The following is a 19,142-nucleotide window of genomic DNA, read 5'->3' as shown; positions in this document are numbered from 1 at the left end:
TCACCGCACAATCAAAGCTCACTCATTCACATGTTCAGTCTGTTTAGTTCGGTCTGTGCACAAACAGAACTGTAACTGTGGATCAGTGGGAGAGTGGGTCGTCCTCTATTTGAGAGATCGGCCGGTCCACATGGTGATGTGTCCTTGGGCAAGACACTGAACCCCCTAATTGCTCCCTGTGCTGCACATGGGTGTGTAAATGTGTGTGAATGGTCAGATTAGATGCTATGTAGATGTCCACTGCCATCAGTAGTCAGAAAACTAGGTGCTGTATAAGAACAAAAGTCCGTTTACCATTAAAAACAAACGTCTGTGCTTAATATTAAATGCTCAGCTTCTTAAATGTGAACATTTGCTGCTCGTTGCATCATCGTTGTGTGTCGTGAAGCTTTGCAGCTTTTAAAAGCAGAAGCGTTGTTGGGCCCTGTGGCGTGGACAGAATCATACAGATGCCATGAAGTCAGTGATAAAATCTGACTGTATCTAAGTTTCCAACTGAGCGACCCCACTAAAAAAGTCTTAAAATGTTTGTTTTTGTTATTCCCTGATGCTTAGGCCTCGCAGGCTGACAATACACCGGGGAAACATGGATTAAAAGCTTTGAATCACGACTGTTGGTCAGCCAGAGTAAATAACCTCAACACTAACCCGGGGGTCTGGGATAGGATCTTCTGATTCAACCGTTTATTGAAAGATTCAACAACAGATTAACTGATAATGAAAACAAGGCGGCAGCAAACGATTCACTGCAGAACGGGGCGGTTAAATCTGACATAACACCCCCGCTGTATACTTTCAAAATGCTCCTTTGAACCAAACAAACAACAATGGCCGAACAATTACGATCGCTTCTTTTTTCAGTGAGACGCCTTTTCATCAACAAGACAGGTGGGGGCGGCAGTAGATCAGTCCATAGGTGACTCGTCTGGGAACCGGAGGGTTGCCAGTTGGAGTCCCTGTCTGGAGAGGTGCCGGTTCATCTCTGGCCGATTCTGACTCAAAGAGCTGGATCGGGTATCAGGACGATGGGGCCGATCGATTCCACTCTTTATTGCTATTATTTAAAGAAGAAATCATCTTTATGGGGGCGTAGGTGACTCGGATTGGAAGCGGAGGGTTCGAGTCCCTGTGTGGACCATGAATGGAGCGTGGACTGGTGGCTGGAGAGGTGCCGGTTCATCTCCTGGGCACTGTCGAGGTGCTGTTGAGCAAGGCACCGAACCCCCAACTGCTCGGGGCGCTGGTCACTGGCAGCCCCCTCGCTCTAACATCTCTCCATTAATGCATGTATATTATTCCTGTTTGTGTCTGTGTGTGTGTGTGTGTGTGTGTGTATGTGTGTGTGTGTATTTCGGGCCTGTGTGTGTGTGTGTGTGTGTGTGTGTGTGTGTGTGTGTGTGTGTGTATGTGTGTGTGTGTGTGTGTATTTCGGGCCTGTGTGTGTGTGTGTGTGTGTGTGTGTGTATGTGTGTGTGTGTATTTCGGGCCTGTGTGTGTGTGTGTGTGTAACATGAATAATAATAGAGTGAAAAAAATCGAATTTCCCGTTGCAGGATTAATAAAGTAATAATTCTTCTTCTAAAATTCATAAAATGATAATTACGCTCTTTGTTTGTTTGTTTTTTAAGCATTTTGAAAGCGCGTTACGTCACAACTCAAAAGCCGGATCCTAATGAATTTATAGTTTTGTGTTAAAAAAGCCCTAAAATCAGATGTCTTGATTTATCCAACCAACATTTATTCAATATTTCTTCATAGAAAACTAAGAAAACGACCACATTTTGCATAAAACATGACTTAAGAGAGGCATTGATGAGCGAATGAGTGTCCCGGTGGTTTTTCCTCTCGATGGAACGAGCTTTGAATGCTTCTTTTGTTGCATCTAAAACATTTAAACTGTGTCTAAACCTCCGTCTAAAGACAGCGTCTATCACCCAACAACACTAAACCCATAAAACCATAAAACACTGGAGGGTAAATATGAAACCATCTGCTTATTTGGCGTTTACGACCTGAAGCCCTGGTCGCTCCGACTGAAACTGTTCAATGTCCCTTTGACAAGTTGCCTTGTTAAACACTTCATGCTTTAACAGGCCAACTTGTAAAAGCAGAGTGCCCTGATGGCCGTGGGCGAAATGAATTTTCCTTCCATTAAGTATCTCTTGTGGTAAACGCGTGCCAAACAGTGTCTCGTCCTTCCAGCTGATTGGCTCACGCGTTACTCACGGCAGCCGCCCGATCTCTCGGACATTCCTCGCCGTCTCTGGAAGAAGAGGCCGGCCTTTCAACCTTAAGCCGAACGCTGCGTCTGCATTTAGTGAAGCTCCTCTGAACACGGCCTGTATCTGCCTCCCTCAGTCGCTCCTTTAACGGCGCAGTGGGGCTCACGGCTCGGTCATGATCGCGGCAGCGCTCAGTCTGCAGCAAAGACACTTAAGTGCTACTGAAGAGCAACCACTTGCTTCCCACAAAGGGGGAAGACGGCGCCCTGGGACAGGCAGTTTAGTGACGAGCAGAGCATGAAATATTCACAAAGAGATATAGGAAGGGTAGTGGAAGAGGTAACTCTGCCCCAGTGTGTGTGTGTGTTTGTGTGTGTGTGTGTGTGTGTGTGTGTGTGTGTGTGTTTGATGTACGCCAGGCCTGGGTGCCTGGAGGTGGAGAGATTCCTGAGCAGAAGGCAGAGGACAGGCGTAGACTCCTGCAGTGATTCTCTGGTAACGTGGTTGATGTGATGTCCTGTGAGAGGAAGGATTAATAGTGTTACTGTTGTTCCTGAGATTTATTAGTTCTTTTTGTCTGTATTTCATCTTTTGGAAAAAGGCTGGGTGATAATTTAACATCTCATCTCATCTTCAGCCTCTTATCCGGGGTCAGGTCGTGGGGGCAGCAGCTTTAGCAGGGGACCCCAAACTTCCCTTTCCCGGGCCACATTAACCAGCTCTAACTGGGGGATCCTGAGGCGTTCCCAGGCCAGCGTGGAGATCTAATCTCTCCACCTGGTCCTGGGTCTTCCCCGAGGCCTCCTTCCAGCTGGACGTGCCTGGAACACCTCCCTAGGGAGGCGCCCAGGGTTCATCCTTACCAGATGATCCTGAACCACCTCAACTGGCTCCTTTCAACACAAAGGAGCAGCGGCTCTACTCCGAGTTCCTCACGGATGCTGAACTTCTCCCCCTCTCTCTAAGGGAGACTCCAGCCCCCCTCCTGAGGAAACACATTTCGGCCGCTTGTACCTGGACCTGGTTCTTTGGGTCATGACCCAGCTTTCATGACCACAGGTGAGGGTAGGAACCAAGATTGACCGGTAGATCCAGAGCTTTGTCTTCCTCAGCTCTCTTTTGGTCACAACGGTGCGGTAGAGCGACTGCAGCTCCGCCCCCGCTGCACTGATTCTCCGGCCAAACTCACGCTCCATCGTCCCCTCACTCGTGAACAAGATCCCGAGGTTCTTTCTGTCATGATTAATTAATAATAATTAATATAATATGTCGTCTTCAAATGGGAATCATATATTAAGGTATTATGATAATAACAAGCACATACTAACTCAGATTTCTCAGAAAACCTGATGTGAAATATTTTGAGTTTACATTTTGCATTGCAGTGAATAAAATGAGAAAATAGAAGCATTTCATTCACACTGGAGTACAAATAAGCTTTGCCATCTGGATATTTCATAACTATTAATTTACTGGATTACCAGAGAACGTGCTACACTGTGACATGCTGTTTATATCGTTACTGAGAAATGAAATGAGCTTCAGTGTCATAGAAGACTTTGTCCGTATCGTCCAGCCCTTTGTATTAATGTGAAATGATCCACCTGCGAACAGTAACGTCACTTTGTGCCGACATGAGTAAATAAAAAGCAAGCTATTATTACTTTTATTATTATTAGTGCATTAATATGTGACAGCGCTGTTTGTGTGAGGGTATGTTAGAGATGTTAAATGTTAAATTGAATGATAACAAAATGATAGCTCAATGTAGGATTGGGATATTGGCGAGTATATATGTATATATATATATATACATATCATCATTTTTTAGAGACATTCTGAGATTTTTTGCAGCATTTTTACTCTTTGTCTCCTTCATTTCTGACACCATCTGACATTTTTAGACATAAATGGCAGCCAGCAATCACATCACATCTGTACCTGCACGTCAACGTTGTAGTATTGCCTTTATTAGGAATATTATAATAACTGTTCACTGTCATTTAAAAGACAGTCACAGGGGTGGCTGCTGTTCACCACTGAGGGCAGTCGCAGACCTGTGTAAAGATAATCTATTGATTTGTTTCTTGTTGTCAATAGCAGCTGATAAAGGTTATTGATTATTTAAATGTATCTTCAGAAGTCATCTCACTGAAAGACCACTCAGACGTGCACAAACCGCTTTTAACAAATCAGCTTTTACGGAAGGTTCATCTTTGATTTTAAGAAGGTCAAACTGAACAAAAGGTGTCTTTTGTTCTTGGGTCGTTTCAGCCTCATCACTCATACACTTGCTCCCTTCTCTTCAGTGTCTTAGACTTTAGTTTGTAAAGGTGTTGAGATACCTGAGAAACAGAAGGATTGTTATTGTGCCGTGTGTCGGTCGCAGCAAAAGTCAAACCTCTGTAGAGAAACAAGGCTTATCGTGTTCAGGAGCAGAGTCGAGACATCATCTACCCACAGTTTACAGTTTGCACTCTGTGTTGTTGGAGGGTTGATAAATTTCAGCTCCTCACATGTGATTTGCTGCTTTTTTATGTGGTACAGTACATGATAGTGAATAGTTGGTGGTTTATGGACGGATTGTTGATGTTTTGGACGTCATGTCCTGCTGCCCACTGCAGATAATGTCCAGAACTGCCTCATACCTTTACCACGGGGAGATGAATCCCATGCTATTGCTTTCAATGATCTTTTACTGTAATTACCCCACAGACCACTCTCCCATACCGGCACTTTGACACGGACTCGCTGCTGGGCTTAAATGTCATTTCTCTCTGGGCTGATGAGGCCAAACGCGGACCACGTATGTGAGATGAGAGGGGTATCCTTCAGCGTAGAGGATGGAGGGCGGATCAATACCCTGAGGGAATGAGGTATGATGAAGAAGAAGAAGAAAAAACAAGGCGTAAGAGAGGGAGGATTGGAGGTTGAGTGTGATGCATTTACTGACCTTTACTCCATTTAAGACCTCATCTGTAAAAGGTATCTGGAGGCTGTCACGGCGTGCAAACCCCGTTTTGGCCGCAGAACACCGTCCTGCCAGACTAACCACAGGATACAGCGACATGTGCTCCATCTAAACAGAGAGCATCTTCACCGAGAGAGCACGGCCTTTTGTTTTACACGTTTGTCCAAACACTTCACGCACAGCTCATCTGAGCGCCACTGCTCCACCGTAAACACCGAGGACGTGATTTAAGTTCAGACAAGAGGCTCAGGAGCAGACCCGTCCGTCCGTCCGTCCGTCCATTCGTCATTCAGTCTCCGCGCCGCTCTCGCTCACTGCTGGGAATGCGTGCGGCGGCGAAGAGGACCTGTCTGCAGACGGATTCCAGACGATGTTTACTGTCGAAAGCCTCCACAATGAATCTCATATTGTTTGCAAGCTCGACTCCTCTGCGATTTAAGGTCTCAGACCTGTAAACGGAGAAACGCTGTCTGCTTTGCTACCATCACGAATACCCACGTTTGACTATGTAACACAGCTGCTGTTGTTACATTTCCACTCTCCAGGTCATGTTGAACAGAGCACACTCACTTTGTTTGATTAAACCTGCGCTTTTGTCATTTCTGTGTAGAGCAATTTCAAACAAACACTTCTTTTACAAGAACTGATCCGTCAACTTGACGCGGTCAGACAGAAGCTTCTTATTTATGTAGAGAAAGACCTGCAGCATCGAACATTACGGAGCGATGTTTAATGCTTCCCTACGTCCGTCACTTCAAACTCTCCTGTAGCTGATAAAATCCATTTGACTCAATCAAACAGTGACGCTCGTCAAAGGAGCTCTTTAACGAGTGCATTAGAAGCACATTCTGGTCACTTTACACATGTTCCTCACGCGCATTTAGCTGATTGCAAAGCCGTGCGTTGAGGCAATAGAGCGGCAGGACCAGGCTCGTGCGTTTGTGTTTGCTCAGCTTATCAGTCGGTGACACCACAGGAAGGCTTTTACCTGTAATCAGAGACGAGATCATAAAGGTTAACTCGTTTCTTTCTTTGTGTTAAATCTAAACTGGCTGCTCAACCATCTCATCTCATCTTCAGCCTCTTATCCGGGGTCGGGTCTCAGGGGCAGCAGCTTTAGCAGGGGACCCCAAACTTCCCTTTCCCGGGCCACATTAACCAGCTCTAACTGGGGGATCCTGAGGCGTTCCCAGGCCAGTGTGGAGATCTAATCTCTCCACCTGGTCCTGGGTCTTCCCCGAGGCCTCCTCCCAGCTGGACGTGCCTGGAACACCTCCCTAGGGAGGCGCCCAGGGTTCATCCTTACCAGATGATCCTGAACCACCTCAACTGGCTCCTTTCAACACAAAGGAGCAGCGGCTCTACTCCGAGTTCCTCACGGATGCTGAACTCCTCCCCCTTAAACTGGCTGCCAGCTGATTCAAAAAAGAAAAAAAAAGCTTTGTTTTATGTACAAATGTATAATTTTAGACCCACAGACAAATCTCCCGACTGTCCCAGGTCTGGATTAAAGACGAGTGATGATCGAGCGTCTGCGGTCAGGGTCCCCCAACGTGATTTACTTTGTGCAAATCACTTTGTGTCTCGTTATACAAGTAAAGTTTACGCGTGCTGGCCAGTAACCACACAGCTGACGGGGGCTGTGTTTGCCTGTGAACTCTGCTTGTGTGTGTGTGTGTGTGTGTGCTGGAGGCAGATCCAGATCCCCGGCCTTTTGACTGACTTTTTCAACAAATGATGCCATGACTGCTTCAGACAGGCTCTCCTATGACTGTGACGCTTCTACTGATCCATGCACTCCTCCAGCTCTGCAACCAATCCAGGGAGATTCAGAAATATCACACAGGGCGTATCTGTCCTAAAATACATAATTACTTCCTCAAGTGGTTGTGCAGCGAACATGATAAATGCACATATGATATAATCATATATTAGTATTATATAGTATTATTATTATTATAATTATATATTAGTCATATAAACTGTCACTAGTCTTATAAACTATGTAGCCATAAAAGCACCATCAGTGGTGTGTCTCGCTGTATCGCAGCTGCTATTGCTGCTACTCACAATTATCATTGTCATCTTCTGTCACCTTAGCTGTGCTTGTTTCTACTATTCTGCTGTTTTAACTGCCATAACATATAAGTCATATTCACATTACTATAGATATTATTATAGTTACTGTTACGCTTTGGTTGCTTGCATCTCTGGAAGTGTCTCTGTCTTTGTGTCTCTCTGTCTGTCTGTCCATCTTCTCTCTCTCTCTCCTTCTCTTCCTCTCTCCGGTGCAGACAGATGTGCGTCCTCCACAGAGCTGGGTCTGTCTGACGTTCCTGTCTGTTATAGTGAAGGTTTTCAACGCCACCGTACTCTACGGGGGAATTGTTGGGTCTCTGTAAATCATAAATAAGTCATAGAGTGTGGTCTTTACCTACTCTGTAACGTGTCCTGAGATATATATATATATATATGTGTATTTTGTATTAACGCTGCTAATAACTTTGGGCGACATTAATAATCGGGGGACTCGACTGTGATGTCTGAACTGAGAGCGACCTGCACTAAAAACAGCTTTAATATCCGGATGAGGAGCCGGTATTCAGGCCCGTACGGGTCGAAGCCAAAGGGAAGAAAAGAAACGTAAATGAAAGACTCCTCTGACCTAAGAGTGACATTTTACCCAAGAGTGATTTTCTGCTTCTTTCAGTGAGAGCGAGCGGAGAGGACACAAAGCGATCCAGTGAATGACTTTCCATAGCTGCGTACAATGGGGAATCAGGGAGCAGCGGCGCTGAGAGGAGCGGGAAGGTCGGTCCAACGCGGTCCTGCCTGGAGGGAGGAGAGCCGAGGCCATCAGGGTGCAGCATCGACCCGGTCGCTGCGGGGAGGAGCGAGCAGGTCAGTGTGACGGGACCTCGCGGACCTCTTGCTTAGGAACGAGGGATACAGCAGAGAACAGTGTGTTCGGTAAAGTGATGATTACTTTTTCCCGCCGTTTTCAGAACAAACATGAATCACAAAACACGTCGGACGCACACAAATATATGCAACATTGTTTATTCAGAGTTTTGTTTTTGTTTTTTAAGACTCGACAGATGAAGACGTGAGACTGGAGCACAGATGAAATGCTTGTTTTGTTTGTTTTTATTCTCTTAACAACAATTAGAAATACGCCGACTGGAACAGCACTGAACTTAAGAGGCGCCATTTTGTTTTCGCCGTCTCGTCGAGGGTCATGTGATTAAAATCAAACATTGTGAGAACTGGGGGGTGGGGGGGGGGGTAAAAGAGCTGCAGATGAACATTTAAAAGACAAACACTTCATTTAACGGTCCAAATGCTCGTGTGTGACGAGAGTAACAACAACAACTGTGCGTCTAAAGAGTCCAAATTGGATTCAACTGATGGATTTGTCGACGGTGATCGATATTAGGACGAATCCATGGCTAGTTTTTCTACTGCTGTGTTTTCCTTTTGGACCTTAAAGCTTCTTTGTAGAGCTGTGACGTTTTAATGTTGCAAGATCTGCACATTATGTACATTATTAGGCTTCATCAGTTCATGTATGCATCTGACCAGGCTGGGACTGGACCAGGACCAGGACCAGGCCGGGACTGGTCCAACTAACTGGTGTGAGATCCAGGTATTTAACCTCTCACAAGGCCGATGATGTCACTGGGACCCTTTGTGCTCCAGGTGCCAACGACCGTCGTTAGAGTCACAGTCGTTGGTGGGAAGTTGGTTTGGACTTCGTTAGTGCTCTATTGAGTCTGAACGACAGTCGTTGGACCAGTCCCAGCCTGGTCCTGGTCTTGGTCCAGCCTGGTCCTGGTCCAGTCCCAGCCTGGTCAGATGCGTACTTGAACTGATGAAGCCTCTTGGATGAGAGGTGAAACGTCTTCCTAGACAAATAACCAAGTCCAGTTGCTTTTGACTGAAATTGCTTTGAGGATAACGACGACCTGGACACGTGAGAACATTCACACGGTTATTGCATTTAATGGATCATATGAGCAGATATAGATTATGAGCAGGGCTGTCCTCAGTGGTGTTATGGTAGATGAATGCTACTTAGATGGTTACTGAGGAGGAAGTGGGTATATACTCATATTCCAATGTCTGCTCTGCTGAAAGGCCGGTAAATGGACTTGTACATCACATCCACAGGTCCACCTTAATAAACCGTTTACATCAGGTCGGGCTACTGTGAAATAAATCAGTACACAGAGATCACGTGCAGGCCTCTCGTAATCGACAGAATGTAATGGAAATTCCCCAAATTTGATATTTTTCTCAAATTTAAAGCCCCACAAACACTAAAACACAGTCAGTGTGTTAGGTACATCTGACTAAACTAATGTCCTCTACAACAGCGTGGACGCACCGTCACAAAGGTTATAACGTTCGGTGTTTGTCAGAACTCTTCCAGTGAGCTGTTAAATCCACTCTGAGGTCATTCTGGACGCTGCGGTTTATTCTAACTATAACTGTTGAATTATATTGTGTTGTAGTGAAAGGAGTTTCTAATGTTTAGTCTACGCTCGCTCACATAAACACATTAGAAAGACGTCTCCGCACGACAACAACACTGAAGCAACGTGTCCTGGAAGCGTTTTTGTGAGAGACTGAACATTAGGACGCTCCTGAAGGTGTTTTTACAGAGCTGGGGTCCGTTTCACAAAGCAGGTTTAGTGAAAACTCTGAGTCTGTTTACCCTGAAATGAGGGAAACTCAGAGTAGATCAACTCAGAGTTCAGGGTTAGACTCAGAGTTTGTTGAACCTGCTTTGTGAAACGGACCTCTGGTGTGTGAGACAGGGTGCAGTTTAGTTAGGTCACATCATCACATCATATACAGACGGCTAACATGTCGTGCACTTTGTCCGATCAGTAGAAAGGAACGGTAAGAAGAACTTGAGTTTATAAATCAAACACATTCAAATGGACCGTTAAATGAAAAGCAAGAGCACGGCTGAAGCAACATGTGGGGAAAGGTGTTTTCAAAAAGGCAAAATCTCAGGAGAACTGTGGATCAGACGCTACTGTGTCACCAGTTTAGTTCTGAAGTTATTATTATTACTCTGAAGTTCATGTCCTTCTCAACAGACCTGAGTTTCAATTCTAGCTTCAACACACGACAAACACACGCTGTAGTTGGATTTGTCCGACAGACGGGAACCACTTCTCAACAAGGGCTTCAACTAACCATCAGTTTCATCTCTAAAGTGTCACAGAAATAGTGGAAAATGTCCATTTCTGCCATTTTTTTGCGTTAAATAAAAACTTTAACAAGTCAAAATCATTTATGAACATTGTTGGTGGTTGTTTTTTGAATGAACAGTCGTCGGATCGTTCCTGAATCAGTGTGAAATTTACTGCATGGTGGTTCCCCAGACGAGGTCTAAGGCTGTGAGAGGGTGATCGGCGTCAACTGCAACAAGACGCTCAGCAAAGCTCACGAGGGTCGGACAGGAAACACATGAGTGAGACGTTGGAGCGCTTAAACCAGTGTTTCTCAAATGGGGGAACTAGAGGGGAGAAGTGATTATTTATTTATTCCTAAAATAAAGGTACTATAATCATTCATTATCACCCAATCCCAGCTGACATCAGCCGTGAGGCAGGGTCCACCCTGGACAGGACGCCAACACACCTACAGTTGATTTAGAGTCATAAGTGTACCTAACACCTGCGCGTCTTTGAACTGTGGGAGGAAACCGGCAAACACCCACGCAGCCACGGGGAGAACATCCAAACTCCACACAGAAGGGCCACAGCCCGGGTTCGAACCCGCAACCTTCTCATTGTGAGTCAGCAGTGCTAACCACTACACCACCATGTTCTTAACCTGTGTGTGTAATCCATATCCAAACCATATCATTATGACGTGTATATATTTGAGAAGCACTGGCTTTAACTGTATTATTGTTTTATTGTTTTGGTTTCCATGGAGACGTGTCAGATCTTCTCAGTTAAACAGCCGAACCAAACGATTACACGTAAACAAGGGAATTAGTTTTTAAATTCTCATATGGGGCGTTTTAAAGAACAGTGGCATTCTACTTTTATAGTTTGCAGACTTTAGAGCTCTTGGGGCGGCAGTAGCTCAGTCCATAGGTGACTTGGCTGGGAACCGTAGGGTCGCTGGTTCAAGTCCCTGTGTGGACCATATATGGACCATGGACTGGTGGCTGGAGAGGTGCCAGTTCATCTCCTGGGCACTGCCGAGATGCAGGTAACTGGCAGCCCCCTCACTATAACATCTCTCCTTAATTGCATGTATAGGTCCTGTCTGTGCATGTGTGTGTATTTCAGGCCTGTGTGTGTAACATGATTAATAATAAGAGTGAAAAAAATCAATATCCAGGATAAATAAAGTAATTCTTCTGAAATATGAAAGTGCGTCACCGTCCAAACTGTTTTTGAGTGCGTGTGTCGTTAACACCCGGTTGTGGTTCCTTCTCGTGCAGTCGCTGGTTGCAGAGACGTGGCGTTCGTTTGCACCACAAACGCATGAATACATTCTGTTCTCAGTCTTTGTCTCGACGCGTCGCAGAAGCTTTTCCTCCGGGGTCACGTTGCTTCTCTTCGAGCGACGACCCCTCGTTCCCTCGTTCCCTCCGGACAAATAACAAAACACCTTGGTTCTCCACAGACGGGTTCGTATATCATTTATAAAATAAATCTTATATTTCCAAGTATACAATAATAAAACGATGCGCTCTGCGGAAAACAAAGGTAACAGGAAACTCCATATGTACACACACACAGCATCTCTCACTGGTTTGGCAGAGAAGAACGTGGACAAGTTCAGTATCGTAAACAGCTCTTTACTCTCATTCATCACTTCGTTTCGTCCGCTTTGTTGCGCCGCTTCTGTCGTTCCGTCGGTCCTGTTACATTCATCACTCCAAAAAAATTGTGCTTTTAGAAATCTCCTACAACAATCCGCAGCCCCTTTTCCTGTTTGCGTCTCCGCGGGGCGACACCGCGGTCCGCTGAGTACAAGTGCGCTGTCTCTGGAGAGAGGGTGGATGTCTTGAGCGTGGCTGGTAGTTCCCTCGGCTCCCCCGGGAAATGAAAGGCGGGGTCAGAGGAATGAAGGGGGGGTACGAACTAACGCATCAGGACCGTAGATCAAGAGGTTTGAGTTATGATGCGTGTCAGACGCTTTGATATCAGGCGTTTCTACATATAGTCCCTTTCAACAGCTTCCCCAAGCATTACGTTTGTGCCGGATGGTAAGATTTGGTATTTATATGACGTGAGCACGTGTTTAAGGTGTTTCACACTTTTCCAGCCTTCAGTGCAGCTCATAAACATTTTTAAGACTTAGAAATCACTACAGCAGTTTTCCCCAAACGTGTATTAACTCTCTGTGGTCTGAAGTTGGGAAGGATCGGTGTGTTAGAGTAGTGGTGGCGTTGTATCGATGACTACCAGGCAGAGGAGTCAGAGGTTACTGTGCTTTGGATACAGGAATGTACACGATGGAATGTGGAGACACACCGGTGTGTGGAGCGGTGATGGGCAGAGCAGGCATTTTGGGGTTTTGCGCTCAGGGAGGCAGAAACAAAGAGGTCCGGGTACCAGAGCAGGACTGCGGGTCTTTAGTTGTCCTCGTCGGTGAGCTCCTCCTCTGCGACGGCCTTCTCGGGAATGGCCTCAAGACTGCGTCTGCTCTTGGACTCTGAGCCGGAGGAGCTGCCCGCGGGTCGGTCTTTACTCAGGTTACAGGTGAGCGCGGCGTAGTGGATCTGCTTGAGGTTCTCCTGGACCTCACTCCTGGCGTGCTTCAGAAGGTCCGCCTGACCCTGAGGGGGTGATGGAAGATCTCAGAGTTAGGACAAAGCTTCTCAAAGTGTGGCTTTGTAATCATGACCTACTTTACTATGACATCTTTTATCACGCCATACGTCGTCCCCTAACTGAACAGATACTAGACTTCCATTATAAAGACACAAGCGTGTGTGTGTGTGTGTGTGTGTGTGTGTGTGTGTGTGTGTGTGTGTGTGTGTGTGTGTGTGTGTGTGTGTGTGTGTGTGTGTGTGTGTGTGTGTGTGTGTGTGTAGGGAGGATACGCAGCGTGGTCCAGGACGCCTTTCAGCGCGGACACAGACTGATGGCCCTCCTCTCCCCTGGAAGGACTCACTGACTGCTGCATCACACTTGCTGCTGTCGGGTCCGTGTGTGTGTGTTTATATTATCTCCTGCTATGAGCATCACTGTACACTCTACTCACACCACCTGCCGTCTTATACAGTTAACCGTTCATTTCAAACACTATTTATTACATATTTCCTCCGGTTTATACTCTCAAGATTCAAGAGAACTTCATTTATCCCCACGGGGTAAATGAAGCATCCTCGTTCCATGTACAATGAAAATAAAGTTGAATCTCATTGCAAAGATGTCGTAACATTTCTTAATAATATATTTACATAGATACCTATGAATAAGTCATATGAAATGATATACTTTATAATAGTATATAATATATAATAGTATGGTTTTTAAGACAATGTGACAAAAATGTCAAAATATAATGTGTCCAAAAAATGTGTGTAAAGTAGTAATTTTTCTAATCCAGGGTTCCTGCACATTTCTAATTTCAGACTTTTTCTGACTCAGATTTCCGGACTTCTCTGAGGATTTTTCAGTCAATATTTAAAATCTGAACACCAACCGTTCGATGCTTATTATGTAAATAAATGCTTTTAAAATCCAACTTTCTGACTGTGCCGTTATGTTGCTGAGTAATTACAGGACATGTTTACAAACGTATTGTAGCTCATGTAAACGAATGAACTCCAAACTGAGACACGTTCGACGCACAGAAGTTTATTGAAGCTAAATGTTTAAATATTGAAATAATTAATAACTGTGAAGCTGTAACTCCGCAGACAGTAACAGTGGAGACGGAGAATTAACCAGGAAACTACAAAAGAAAACACAAGTCTGTGCTTCAGCGGCTTTAGATCGATAAACACACTTGTAAATGAATAAAATAATGATATATAAAAATAAATCAGAAATAAAATGTAGACGACACGTGTGGAAAAAATCAATAAATGAAAATCTCAGTCTCACGGCGAACGGTAACCATGGTAACCCGACACCATTCTACAGCAGTGTACAGTCTACAGGTCGGCTTTGTTGCTTCAGTAAACTTCATTTGATTTGTAAATATTAATATATATTAGTTTTGAAAGTGAGATTATAATCCGGAAACATCACAAACATTTTCCCTTTTTCCAAACTGATCCAGAAATGACTCAGATTAAATTCCAGACGTTTCCAGACTGCGTAGGAATCCTGTACAACTTTAAGACCATCTGTCGATAACGTGATGAACTTTTAATGATCATCGAAGTCTCTGTCTGTTTAGGTAGCACTCCTGCCGTCAACAGATCCACATAAGCAAAGCCCCAGATTAGACATGTGCAGACAATGCAACGCACGCACGCACACACACACACACACACACACACACACACACACACACACACACACACACACACACACACACACACACACACACACACACACACACACACACACACACACACACACACACACACACACACACACACACACACACACACACACACACACACACACACACACACACACACACACACACACACACACACACACACACACACACACACACACACACACACACACACACACACACACACACACACACACACACACAGACAGACAGACAGACAGACACTGGCTTGACTCGACTCAGTTGCCTGGGGGACAAAGTATAAATTATAGGTGAGCGACTCTTTGGTAATCTTAATGAACGGGTGCAAAGACCACTAAATATGCAGAGGGTCATTCATCAGCAGTTACCTCACTGTTTGGCAGTGGAGGCTGAAATAAGAGGTGTGGTGGTTCAGATGACTGTAGCCCAGTGATTCACGAGCACTGGTGCCGGTTCAGACCAATGATATCACCTCCTGATGTGATTCATAACGTTACACGTGTAGCTTCATGTTTCCTGTCTTCATCCTTCATTGTTGCATAACTTTGTCGCATGTTTTTGTTTCATTGTGTTGCTCCTTTGTTTTGACCTGTCAGGTGACTACAGGTGCAAATTAGCTTAAAACTGACATTTTATTACCTTTTTTTAGCTGATGTGTTTCCATGTGTTTATATGTGAAATATTAGAAATACAGTCCTGATCAAACTCTTAAGACCAGTTAAAAAATGGCTTAAAACAGGTTTTTCAGCTAAAGCCTAGTACGTTTGAGCAGTGTGAGTGCACCCTAAGTGGAGCTTCAAGATGCCAAAAGAAGAAATGGGAACAAGAGACCAAAAGTTTTGAGTAGGTAATTTATTGAAAACAACAATTTAACTGAAGTAGGCTGTTCATCAGCTGATCAAAAGTTTAAGACCACAGCCTTTAAATAAATTAGCCTAAAACAGCCTTTTCAAGAAATGACCTGCTCAAAACTTTTGGTCTGATTTTGATCAGGACTGTATATTACACATAATAATAGTGTAAAGTGTTAGCTGGGTTTCCTCCACAGAGCTGGGTCTGTCTGACGTTCCTGTCTGTTATAGTGAAGGTTTTCAACGCCACCGTACTCTACGGGGGAATTGTTGGGTCTATGTAAATCATGAATAAGTCATAGAGTGTGGTCTATACCTACTCTGTAAAGTGTCCTGAGATAACTTATGTTATGATTTGGCACTATAAATAAAATTTAATTGAATTACAAACAGTAAAGGGTGCATGTGAAGGAGGGATCGGTTTATTTGAATGATCTAGTACCGATTTACAAAAAGAAAAATGAATCTTTTCATATGAAGCTAAAAGACACAAGGACACGCTTCATTGTGTCAAGGGGAAAAACTGGCCTGGCTATTTTCACAGGGCTCCCTTGACCTCTGACCTCCGATGTACAGTAATGTAACTACTTTGGGGTCAGTTCTCAATTTAAACATCTGTATTTTTAATAAAGCACCAGGTTCGAGGGGTTCCTTGCACAATTTAAAGCATTAGTTCTCTGAGATTCTCTTTCATATTCAAGCAAAAGTGGTTTTGTAACTGAAATATCCCTCAGTGACTCGATATTGAATCAACCATATTGCCATACACACATCCCATCGTGACTTCTATATCATGATATGCACAAGGTTGTACTCAATACCCACCTTTAACATTCAGAAGGGGAACGGGTACCTTATACAAAAGTGCTTTCAGAGGTCTGTTTGTGTACGACACTAAACGCCACCACTGATGGACACATTCCAGAGAGAAATAGCAGTAAACCCAGAATACACAAGGTTATCTTGCAGATACTGACTGATCGTCCATGCTTCTATCCAAGAGCATCAATGGATCGCAGGAATTAAGATTAACCCTGCAGCCGCAGCACGTAAGGCATTCCTGCGGTCTACAATGGAAACGCACACATTAGTTGCCTGCCGACCAGCTTCCACACCTCTGAATCACTGGTCCCATCTCTAATAAGTCTCGTACGGTTGGTGGCTGTTTAGAACGTCAACATCATCTTCCTGCATCATTTGTTTGCTACCTCGCAAGCTGTTGTACTGAGTCGTATTACAACTAAGAGAAATAACAACTTTTAACTCCACATTTTTTAAATTAATGTTATCAATGCTGTCACTTCTGTGTCGACTGAGAATATCCTTGGGACCCATATATCCCTCACTTCTTATTGGTTAAGGCATGGGTGTCAAAGTGATCCAGTAAAGGGCCGTGTGGCTGCAGGTTTTCATTCCAACCAAGCAAAAACACACCTGACTCGACTTACTCACTCACCTGAACTGTCTTCACACAGTTGATTTGTTGGACCAGGTGTGTTTTTGATTGGTTGGAATGAAAACCTGCAGCCACAGCGACTCTTTACTGGATCACTTTGACACCCATGGGTTAAGGCAAAACCTCAAAATGAAGAGGAATCAAAAGGCAGCACAGTCAGATGACCAGGGTGGATGCTTGCTGCTGCATCGTACAGCTGATTCCTACAGCCCTCAGTCCTTCTGGTTAGTTTTCGGGCCACTGTGTGCACGTTTCTAATGACAACCCTGCTTAGAAAGTCTATTGCTCAGTCCTCACATGAGCTGTCATGTAAATGTAACAACACTGGTCAGATTTCTACTTAAAATCTCAGTGAAAAAAACTGACCAAGGCCCCTGACCCGGACCTCCGACCTACTCTGATTACAGTGTGTATGTGGTGCCGACATATGAGCAGTAACTTATGTTAAATGACAGAAAACGTGTTAAATCCCCCGAACTCAACATGGAAACAGTACATGACATGTTCTAGCACATTGGTCAGAATCTCACCTTCAGTATGGTAATGTTCCAGGTAAAGTTCTCCACCGCCTTGTGCAGCTTCCTGCCCTTCAAGCCCTCCTTCACGGCCAAGTCGTGGAGGTTCTCGTGAAACTCCATCGCTGCGAGAGGAAAAAACAGATGAAAACGGGTGTCGAGTCAGTCTTTATGATTGGAAGCCATGGTGGTTTGTGAAATAGAAGAGCAGCTGTGAGGTGACTGAAGTCTGGGAGATATAACTGGGTGCCGGGCCTGTTGTCACAGTGAGGAAACACATTAGAGCAGAGGCCCTGGCATGTACTGTCAGCCTTTCACAGTCTCCTCCTGCTGCAGAGGGGTTGAGTGTGTGAATGTAGAGAGATTCCCTGGCTGTGGTGGAGGATACCTCTCTCGTTAATGTACGTCTGCACTGTGATAATGGATCTCAGAAGAGCACCGTGTGTCACGTCTGCAAAGGAGTAGGTGCAAATATCTGAACAAATTAAGGAGATAACCTGAGGATAAGATGTGAAAAGATAAAGGCGTGTAAGCACCTGCCTTCAGAACGCTATCATCACTCACCGTTATTTGTAAAGAAGAGTAAAAAGGTAGAAGACGTGTGATCACATTAATTCAGCAATTGACAGTTACTTTACAGCTTACATCCAGTTTCTTTGGAGCTTCCTTTTTGTGTTACATTCATTATTACTGTGTTATCTGAGCGTGTGTGCTCTCCTTAACCCTCTCCTTGCCTCACCATCGTAAATCTGAGAGCTGTATCCTGTGGTGAAATGTTAGTAAGTGGAGGGTAAAGCACAGTGGAACACCCCGATGAGGTGCAACAGGAGTAGGCAAAGACAAAATAAAAAGGTGAATTAGAAAAAGGATAACAAGCTAACTCATAAAGGCAAAGAAGAAAACAAAAAGCAGAGTTGAAGGGAGCAGCGAGGCAGGATGAGAGGAAAAAGAAAGAGCCCCGGAAACGGAGAGAGAGAAAGGCAGAGGAGAGATGCAGCGTAGGCAGACAGACATGACGTTCTTTCACTGTGGATTAGCATCAAGGCATCGAACAGAGGAGGGATTTGTCTCCTGAGGAGCTTTCCCACCTCCTCTCTTCCTCTCTTCCTCTCCCTTTGCATGACCGAGTCTGAGTAAGGACATGTTTAATGTGGAGTTGGCTTTACAGTGCAGGGCTGACACCGCAGCAACAGGCAACGGCCGCCTGTGAGGTGTGTAAGACCAAAAGATGGAGATGGAGATGGAGCAGAGGTCCCACTGCACACTAAAGCCCACAAACGTGCAACACACTTCTGCATTGGAAATTCCTAGCAAGAGCGCACACGTTTCCGCTTGCAGCAGTGATATCAGCGAGAGCCGGTCCTTGCCCCTGTTGGTGCTGTTGCCATGGAAACATGGAGTTCACAATTGAGAGACCCCCCTTTGTGTGAAATCACCATAATAGGTGTGGGTTGGGCTATTTAAGAGCCCTCAGCTGAGTCCTCCACCCGAGCTCAGGCGTGAGTATAACCTCCAACCACTGACACATTAATGGTCTTTGTACTCGACATCACACCACTAAATTACACATGCCCTTCTTTTCATTTCCTGTGTCCTAACCGACATGTTAAATAATAGTACCGAGCTGCT

At 44.8% G+C, this 19,142-nt stretch overlaps 1 protein-coding gene across 1 annotated transcript in view; it reads right to left on the bottom strand.

Moving 5' to 3' along the window:
* Positions 1 to 9,091: 9,091 nt before the first annotated feature.
* plcl2 (phospholipase C like 2) overlaps positions 9,092 to 19,142 on the bottom strand; it is a 42,369-nt gene continuing 32,318 nt past the window's right edge. The window contains exons 5-6 of the mRNA XM_083918626.1: positions 17,529 to 17,638; positions 9,092 to 13,009 (exon numbers count right to left, since the gene is read on the bottom strand). Coding sequence (XP_083774752.1) covers positions 12,806 to 13,009; positions 17,529 to 17,638 — 314 coding nt within the window. The 3' untranslated portion in view covers positions 9,092 to 12,805. The remainder of the gene's footprint in view (positions 13,010 to 17,528; positions 17,639 to 19,142) is intronic.

This window comes from Echiichthys vipera (genome assembly GCF_963691815.1).
Source record: "Echiichthys vipera genome assembly, chromosome: 8".
Taxonomy (NCBI): domain Eukaryota; kingdom Metazoa; phylum Chordata; class Actinopteri; order Perciformes; family Trachinidae; genus Echiichthys; species Echiichthys vipera.
The sequence above is the reverse complement of the archived record's forward strand: the minus strand, read 5'-3'. Positions and strand labels throughout refer to the sequence as shown.